This window comes from Chlorella variabilis, assembly GCF_000147415.1.
Source record: "Chlorella variabilis unplaced genomic scaffold CHLNCscaffold_10, whole genome shotgun sequence".
NCBI classification, from domain to species: Eukaryota; Viridiplantae; Chlorophyta; class Trebouxiophyceae; order Chlorellales; family Chlorellaceae; genus Chlorella; species Chlorella variabilis.
This window is the reverse complement of record NW_005435078.1, coordinates 1,189,670-1,197,428: the sequence shown is the minus strand read 5'-3', so window position 1 is coordinate 1,197,428 and position 7,759 is coordinate 1,189,670. Positions and strand designations below refer to the sequence as shown.

General features: G+C 65.5%; 5 protein-coding genes across 5 annotated transcripts; 1 reads left to right on the top strand and 4 right to left on the bottom strand.

Moving 5' to 3' along the window:
• Positions 1-110: 110 nt before the first annotated feature.
• CHLNCDRAFT_134031 (hypothetical protein) lies at positions 111-808 on the bottom strand (the record flags this gene model as incomplete). The annotated part of the gene is made up of 2 exons (XM_005847599.1): positions 111-507; positions 795-808. Coding segments are annotated over 2 exons (411 nt in total), but the record flags the coding sequence as incomplete, so codon positions are not given.
• Positions 809-1,627: 819 nt separating this feature from the next.
• On the bottom strand, positions 1,628-2,780 carry CHLNCDRAFT_134030 (hypothetical protein; the record flags this gene model as incomplete). The annotated part of the gene is made up of 4 exons (XM_005847598.1): positions 1,628-1,813; positions 2,058-2,305; positions 2,496-2,583; positions 2,745-2,780. 4 exons carry the CDS (start codon positions 2,778-2,780, stop codon positions 1,628-1,630), a joined length of 558 nt encoding a protein of 185 aa, XP_005847660.1.
• A 311-nt stretch (positions 2,781-3,091) lies between these two features.
• Positions 3,092-4,293, top strand: CHLNCDRAFT_134029 (hypothetical protein; the record flags this gene model as incomplete). The annotated part of the gene is made up of 4 exons (XM_005847758.1): positions 3,092-3,260; positions 3,390-3,638; positions 3,758-3,844; positions 4,019-4,293. 4 exons carry the CDS (start codon positions 3,092-3,094, stop codon positions 4,291-4,293), a joined length of 780 nt encoding a protein of 259 aa, XP_005847820.1.
• Positions 4,294-4,586: 293 nt separating this feature from the next.
• Positions 4,587-5,508, bottom strand: CHLNCDRAFT_48816 (hypothetical protein; the record flags this gene model as incomplete). Its single annotated transcript, XM_005847597.1, has 4 exons — positions 4,587-4,687; positions 4,892-5,039; positions 5,150-5,223; positions 5,370-5,508. 4 exons carry the CDS (start codon positions 5,506-5,508, stop codon positions 4,587-4,589), a joined length of 462 nt encoding a protein of 153 aa, XP_005847659.1.
• A 312-nt stretch (positions 5,509-5,820) lies between these two features.
• CHLNCDRAFT_134027 (hypothetical protein) lies at positions 5,821-7,689 on the bottom strand (the record flags this gene model as incomplete). The annotated part of the gene is made up of 7 exons (XM_005847596.1): positions 5,821-6,015; positions 6,124-6,195; positions 6,358-6,487; positions 6,666-6,775; positions 6,882-7,178; positions 7,283-7,450; positions 7,612-7,689. Coding segments are annotated over 7 exons (1,050 nt in total), but the record flags the coding sequence as incomplete, so codon positions are not given.
• Positions 7,690-7,759: the final 70 nt, after the last annotated feature.

Genomic DNA, 7,759 nt, shown 5'->3' with positions numbered 1-7,759 from the left:
CCTTGGCCGTGCCGACCCCCCGTGCTTGCTGCGATGCATCCGGTTGCTGCCTGATGCAGAGCACTCTCCAGTTGGTCTGGCGGCATCATTGCACCCCTTGTATCACTCACATGTGTGTACAGCTTCTCCACACCGCTGAAGCCAGTCGCCCGCTCGTGGTGCTCCTTGATCACTCGGGGCAGCTCCTCGAGCGGCACCACGGGGCACCACCGCCACTCTCCGCTGCGCTTGACGCAGCGGCACAGGATGTCCTGACCGCCAGCGCCCTTCAGCACCTGGAAGAACTGCAGCACCTTCTTGCTGTAGTTCTTGGCGCCGCCCTGCACTGCCGCCCCCCCTCCCGCACCCCGCCGCCGCCGGCCTGAGGGCGCCTGCTGGTCGCCCTGCTTGATCCGGATGATGCCCTCTACATCTGACTTAGTGAGAAACACATTCTTGGCGCCGTTTTGGCGCCGTTCTAAGGCATAAAGGATGACAGGTTGGTTCATAATTTTAAATTTGCGGCAGCTGCGGGGTGCGGGAGGGGAGAAATAGAAGCCTTAGAGACTCTGAAAGGCGAAGGAAAGGGAGGGATCGCGGGAGAGAGCGTGCCTGATGAGCCAGACGAATCGGGGGAGGTGCCACATCAGCGGGCAACACATGCATCTGGCCGCGGCACGTATGGCAGCACCCTGAACCGCCCCCTGCACGGGCGCCAGCCCGCAGCAGCACAGCGCCGCCACTCACTATACGTAGGACTTGATTGGCGCGGTGCAGGGCGCATAGCACAACTCGTCCTGTGCCGTGAAAACTACGAGGGGTGTGCCATTGGGGTGGAGCGCCAGGGAGAGCCACGAGGCGGAGCTGGGCCCGGTCAAGGTCCTCCCAACTTGCAGCCAGCCCTGCACTCAAATCATTTTTCTTTCATTTCAAATTGTGTATTCATTTTTTTGTAATAGTACCTAGCAAGCTAGGTACAGCTAATGCTTTTGTTAGAAACGGCTGCCTGATGGCGCCCAAACGCAAATGCACTTGCAGCTGCAACCTGCAGGTAGGCCTCCCTACCTGTGCAACCAGTCGTGGCGGCGTCACCCCCGCGCGGGTCTCACCGCGGCGTCCACCAAGGCTCCTGCGGGGTATGATCAAGGGTGCAGGGTCCAGGCAATGTGGTTTTCAGACTGGAAATCCCGTGCCTGAGCCCCGACAGGCGCGGAGCTTCCCCCCCGCCACAACTAACCTGCCACGAGCACCAGGGCGGCTGCCAGGCGCAGAGTTGCAGCCAGGCTCTGCATTAAGTTCGAAGCTCTGTCCATTAGGGTGCTGGAGCACAGCAGAAGCGCAGAGGCAAGGCGATTCTCCCGCAATGTGGGCTCCCTCGGTCGGAAATGCACTGCAATGAACAGTGCAGATAGTTGAATGGTCGCCCCCCAACAATGCTGCATGCTCTTGCAAGATCTCTCGCAGTACCAGAGGAAGCTGCGTGACGGCACTGCTGGACAACTTCACTCGATCACCATGCTGCCTCGCAAGGATAGTGCACTTGCAAAACATCGGAGGGATGAAGATGCCGCCTGCGTTGCCGCCGCCAACGTTGCCGCCGCCACCGCCAACGCTGCCCGCCAGGCAGAGTGGCGGCCGCTCGCCGCAGCTACCCCGCCACCTCATTGTCCAGGAAGCGCAGCAGCTCCCTGTTGAACAGCTTGGGAGCATCCTTGTAGCATGCGTGGCCTGCGGCCGGGATGAGCAGGAACTGCGCTCTGGGCAGTGCATCCTCGATGAGAGTAAAGTCGGGCCGCATCCCATCCTTTTCGCCGTAGATGGCCAGCACCTTCAGCTGCAGGGGGGAGGGACAGCGGCGAGGGGAGCAAACGTTGACTGGGCTGACTGGCGGCAACCCGACAAGGCAGAGCGCAGGCTTCGTCCATGAAGGAAGGGCGGCGCAGGAGGCTGACACGAGGTTGACGCCAGCGGCAGCCAGCGCGACAGCCAGGGGAGGCAGGCGCCCGCAGTCCGCCTGGCTCGACCTTCCTGCCCCGCCTCACCACCCACCGCAACCTCCGGCCCACCCGCACACCTACCTTGGCCTCCTTGCTCGCCGCCTCCAGCACACCCTGAGGCACCCACTGCTTCAGGCCTGCCGGCGCCACCGCCACCCAGGCGGTCAGCTCTGCCGCGTGGTCTGCCAGCCAGGGCAGGATGTAGGAGCCCGACATGCTGGGCGTGATGAGCACCAGCGGCTGCCGCACGTGCAGCGCCTTGAGCAGGTCTTGCAAGAAGGCGGCGCGGCTGTTGGGGGGGAGCGCCTGCCCGCCAGTCACGCCGTGGCCTGATGCGATGCACGTGGTGGGTGCGCGGGCAAAGGGGGGGTGGCATGCAACATAAAAGGTCAAGCACATGGTGGAGTGACGGGAGAAATGCTCGTGTTAGCTGGCCAAGCATCTAGCTGGCAGAAACTTTTGGTGCTGCTGTCGCCTGCCGGTGCACGGGAGGACAGCGTGGCAGGTGCGAAGCCTCACCTGGCAGGTCCACCGCGATTGCCCGCACCCCATGCCCGCCCAGTGCCTCCAGCGTGCCCGTCTCCTGCCAGGTCGACGCCTGAAACGCCTGGCCGTGCAGAAGCACAACTGTGGGCCCTTTCCCTGAAAAACAAAAGCAGAGAAGCCGCCGATGGGAGACGTGGGCGGGTCGTGCCGCCGTGGCGCAGCCCGCTACTCACACCCAGGGAGGTTGTTGGCCATCAAGCAGCGTATGCTGTGGCCCTTAACCTGCAGCTGCTCTGATTCTATAGACGTAGAGCCCATTTTAGGGCCTGGGCTGGGCTCCCGCTGAGACAAGTAAACAATCAGCACCAGCACCGCACAACCCAACAACTTGGATGCCAGCGGCGTCGAGTGAGCAGGCATTGGAAGCGATAACACTGTGTGCAGGCCGCCCGAAACATATGAGCCCCATAGCACGGGCAGCAGGGACACCTGGCATGCGCTTAGACTGCTCCCTGGCCTTGTAACTGCATCGCCATCGATTGGGATCTCCGATCACTGGTCAGGCCACGCGCTTATTGTAGCAGGATCCCCCTGCGCGCGATCCTCGCTCGCCAGAGGCAGCAGTGGGCATGGGCAGCGACGACACTGCCAAGCACAAACGCTCTGGCACGGGACGACCGATCCTGATAGCTTTGGTGTTCGCGGGGGCGGTGGGGCTCTCCTACTTTGGCTCTGCCGCAGTCTTGAACCGCGGTGACAGCAGCAGTGAAACGCCAGATGACGGCACCGCTGCAGCAGGTGTAGCTTGCCTTGTGCAAACTCCTTCCAGCGCCGCGTCGCCACATGCTCGCCGCCTGCACTGCTAGCAGCGCTGCCCCGTGGGCTCTGCTGGATGTGTGACACCCCGCCTGCTGTTTGGGCCTGCAGTCGGCGGGCGGAAGGCGGCGTTGAAGGCGACAGCAAAAGCTGCAAAGGTGGGCGGCAAGGACATGAGCCCGGTGCAGAAAATAATGGAGACGCGGGTGTGCGGCAGGCCGGCGGTGGACGGTTATGCGCACGTCGTGCCGTCGTGCCTGGAGGAGTCGCCCACCAACAAGTGGTGGCAGGAGAACAAGCCGCAGCCTGATGACCTGGACATCCACATAGAGCGGCACGCAGACTACGATGGGCTGGCAGGTGCAGGGCTTGGTGGGGTGGCGGTAGCGCAGCGGGTTGGGAGCGTCGTCAGATGGTCTGCGGTGGGTCGCACCTCAGCTGCTTGACCATGTGCATGGCGCGCCTCGCTGCTGCTGCAGTGGGCTGGGGCATCGGCAACACCAAGGGCAGCATAGAGGAGTGCGCCGAGGCGTGCAGGCAGCATAAGCCCAAGGGGCCCAGCGATGGTGGGTGCGCCCGGCTGGCTGCTGCAAAGGCCCGCTGCTGCTGCGCCTGTGGCTGCCTTGGAGGTGCACAGGGGGCGCACACGGCAGTGGCATGGGCCAACCCGCTGCCACACAAGTGGCAGCCCTTGCCCTCAGCGCCTCATCCCGCTTGCTGCTGTTTTTGCGCGCTCGCAGGCCCCTTTGGCAACCTGCCCTGCAATGCCTTTGCCTGGTGCGCCTTTGACAACTGCTTCGAGCCGGATGCGCACAAGCACGGCAAGGGCGACTGCTGGCTGAAGTTCACAGAGGGCCCAGCCAGCCCCGAGGTCAACATGCGCGGCCGGCTGTCGCTGGCGGCGCAGAAGCGGCACCCGCAGGCGCCCAAGGAGGTGCAGTGGCACGCCGGGGTGCTGCTGCCGCATGGGGTCACGCTCACCAACGGCAGCTGGAGCCCGCGGCACGACTGGTGACAGCGGCCTGCTTGCGAGATGTGCAACTGTTCCTGTTTCTGTATGCGCAGCACTGCTTTCGTGACTATTTCATGTGACAAACATTCCAGCATCAGCAGCGAACCCTGGGACGGTTGTTGGTGTCGACTTGTGTGGGCAGTTACAGGAGAGGGATACAATATTTACATTGGAAGTGGGGGAGTTGGTGAGCTGCCTAAAGAACCCTGTTGCTTACTAGGCTAGTAACAATCCTGAGCCTGCCTGCTGAGCTTGTGTAGGTGACCTGCCTATGGCCAGCAGCTGCCTTGCCCGCCTCATGCACTGGCATAGCGCTTGGCCCACTCTGCCGCCGTCTTGTCGTGCCCCTCACGGTCTGCAAGGTACTGCTGCGCGATGGAAGCTACCAGCGGGTCGTCTGCAGGCGGGGCATCAGCAGAGCGGGGCGAGCTGTCAGCAGCAGATGGGCATCGCCAGCAACACCAGGGGAGGGCCGGCCCACCGCAGTTGTGCAATCAGTTAGGCAGCCTGCCGTTGGCCTGCTGCCGCAGCCCCCACCCTGCCATGCCCCGCACTGGCTCCCACCGCCACCCTGCCTCCCGTCGCCCGCTGCGCCGCTCACTGGGGTTGGCATCTGTCAGCAGCGAGCAGATGGAGAGCAGCACTTTGGAGATGGTCAGCGCGGGGCTCCACTGGTCTTTGAGGATGTCTAGGCAGATCTGGCCATTGCTGTTGATGTTGCAGTGGTAGATGCGGGTGCGGAAGGTGACCTGCGGGGGCAAGCGACAGCGGCAGCGCACAAAGCACACAATGTAGACCGATTCTCGTTGCGTGGTCTCCTGCGTCTTGCCAGCACCGCCGTGGCCCTGTGCGGCCCCACCTTGGGCGGCTTGAAGGGGTAGTCTGGCGGGAAGTGGATGTCCAGGAAGTAGATGCCGCCAGAGTAGGGCGAGCCTGCACAGGTGGCCACGCAGCGGGAAGCGCAACGCAAAAGCGTCGGCAGGTCGGGAGCGCCTTGGTGGCGGCGGCAGCAGCGGGTTCAACCTGCCTGGCCGCCCGCGGGCCACTTCCCGGCACCGTCCCGCCAGCAGCAGCCGCACCTGAGGGCCCCATGATAGTGGACACCCACTCGTAAATGTTGTCGCCCTTTGGCCCGGCGGAGCAGTTGCAGGGCGGGTCTAGGCTGATCTCCGCGAGCTCCTTTTGAATCCTCTTGGCGCTGGAGCTGAGCTTGGACATTGTGGCTGCTGCTCGAAGGCCGCTTGAATCGGGCGGGGGCCGAGCTTTAAAAGGCAGACGTGCACAGCGACGGAGCGAAGAGCCGAGAGGACAAGCAGAGCGTGGAGAAGCGGAATGGCGCGACAGAGCCAGATCGCTTTGGCCCACCTGCTGCCATAGCGCAGCATAGCGCGCTGCGCTAGACCGCTGCTGCGCCCGGCGACCTCATCCCAGCCGTGCAGTGTCCCAGCCTAGTCACAAGCAGTCATTTACAGAAAGGCATATCTCAATTCAAGGGCTGGTGCCAGGGCAGGGCGCAGAACGTCATGCTCATCAGGGCGAGGCGCCCACCACGGGCTGCCGCGTGGCGACAACCGACTTGAGCCACTGGTCGTAGCTGCTCAGCAGGCTCTTGTTCTCCCGCTTGTACGCCTCCAGCTTCTTGCGCATCGACTCCAGCGCCGCCTGAGACCCTTCGTACGCCTCCTGGCTCCGCGCCTGGGCCGCCGCCGCATCGGCCAGGGAGCCCTGCGTGGGGTGGCGTGTGGTGGAGGCAAGTGGGTGCCGGCTGGGCTGGTGCCACCGAGTCACTGTGCCCGGCATATGTGCTGCCACATGGCGGCCACCGCCACGCACCTCCAGCTCCTCCACCCTCCGCCGGATGGCCCGCGCCTCCTGCTGCGCCGACAGCTTGGCCGCCTCCTCAGCCTGCGCACAGCACGCGGACAACCACACCAATGGCGCGGCCAGCCTCCTCCAAAATCTCATCCTCACCTGCCCCTGCCTGACTCTACTCACTCTCTCCCTGTCCCCATCTGCCTCTGACCCCCGAGTTCAGCATGCGCTCTGCCTGCACGCCGCCCCACCCACCTGCAGGCGCGCCAGCGTGTCTGCCAGCAGCCCGCTCTTCTCCTTCTGGTCCTTGATGTGGCTGCCGCTCAGCGACGCCAGCTCGCCCCGCAGCTTGCTGGCACGCAGCTGCTCCTCATTCAGCTGGGCCCTGCAGGCGCAGCCACAGGCGGGGCGGTGCGCCAAGCTGCTGACGGCTCGCCCGGCAGGCAGCGACAGCCCACGACACCTCCGCAGCGCCGCTGCCGCTCCTGTGCCAGCTGGACGCTCCCGGTGGGCCCCACGCTGCATCCGCCCCACTTGCACGCGCGCAGTGCCCCTGCCCGCACCTGAGCTGCGTGCAGTGCTGCTGCGAGGCCTCCAGCTCCGCACGTGCCGTGACCTGCGCCTGCTCCGCGCCGCTCAGCTCATCCCGGGTGCGGGCCAGGTCCATCCTGGCCTGCAGGAGCAGCGCAGGCGGCCGCCAGGTGGGTTAGGCTGCAACGCGTCTGCAGATCCCAGGCAGCACAGAGGGCGACAGCTTGGCACCTCCGGTCCAAGAGCACAGGCGCGCTCTGGCGGCGGCCGGGGCTCGCCTGCGCAAGCCGCGCCTCCAGCGTCTTGACCGCCCCCTCCAGCCCCTGCCGCTCGCTGGCCGCCGCCGCCGCCTCCTCCGCCGCCCTGGACCCCAGCGCGTGCAGCGCGTCCTCCACCTCCTTTGCCCGCAGGTCCCTCCGCGCCAGCTCCAGCTCCCGCCCATCCGCCTCCCCCTGCAGTTGCCTGCACCGGCGCTGCCAGCCGGCCGCCTCTTCCTGCCCCGCCCGCAGCTCATGCTGCAAACAGCCAAGCTCCGCCTCCTTCTCCTGCGCCAGCCGGCCAGGCAGCACATGCCTCAGCAGCGGCGCACCACCGGGTGCCAGGGCGGGAGTGTGGGGCGGGCTGCGCCGCTGGCGGGGCCTTCCCGCACCTGCAGCGCGCCCTCCAGCTCGCCGCACGTCCGCCGCAGCGCCTCTGCCGCGCCGCGCAGGCCGTCGGCCTGCCCCTCCAGCTCCTCCGCCGCCGCCTCCTTCTCCCTCACCGTCTCCATCAGCAGCTTGAAGGCGGCCTGGGTGTCGCGCAGCAGGCCTTGCACCTCCTGCACCGCGCGCGGCAAGACAGCGATGTGCACTGGCACGGCGGGATGCGGCCCCTCCAGCCCAGAGCACGGCTCATCTCATCGCCGCACCACACACGCTTGCAGCATGCTCCACCACCACCACCACTTGCATGCTCCGCGACCACCAATTCACCACCAACCTTGAGCTCCTCCTGCGTCTGCTCCAGCTCAGCCGCCAGCGCCGGCACCTTGGCCGCCTGCCGCGACAGCTCCACAAGCTGCAGCACAGGAAGGCACGGGACCCCATGCCTCCTGACCTCCCTCAACCTGCCGCCCTGATGCGCCCGC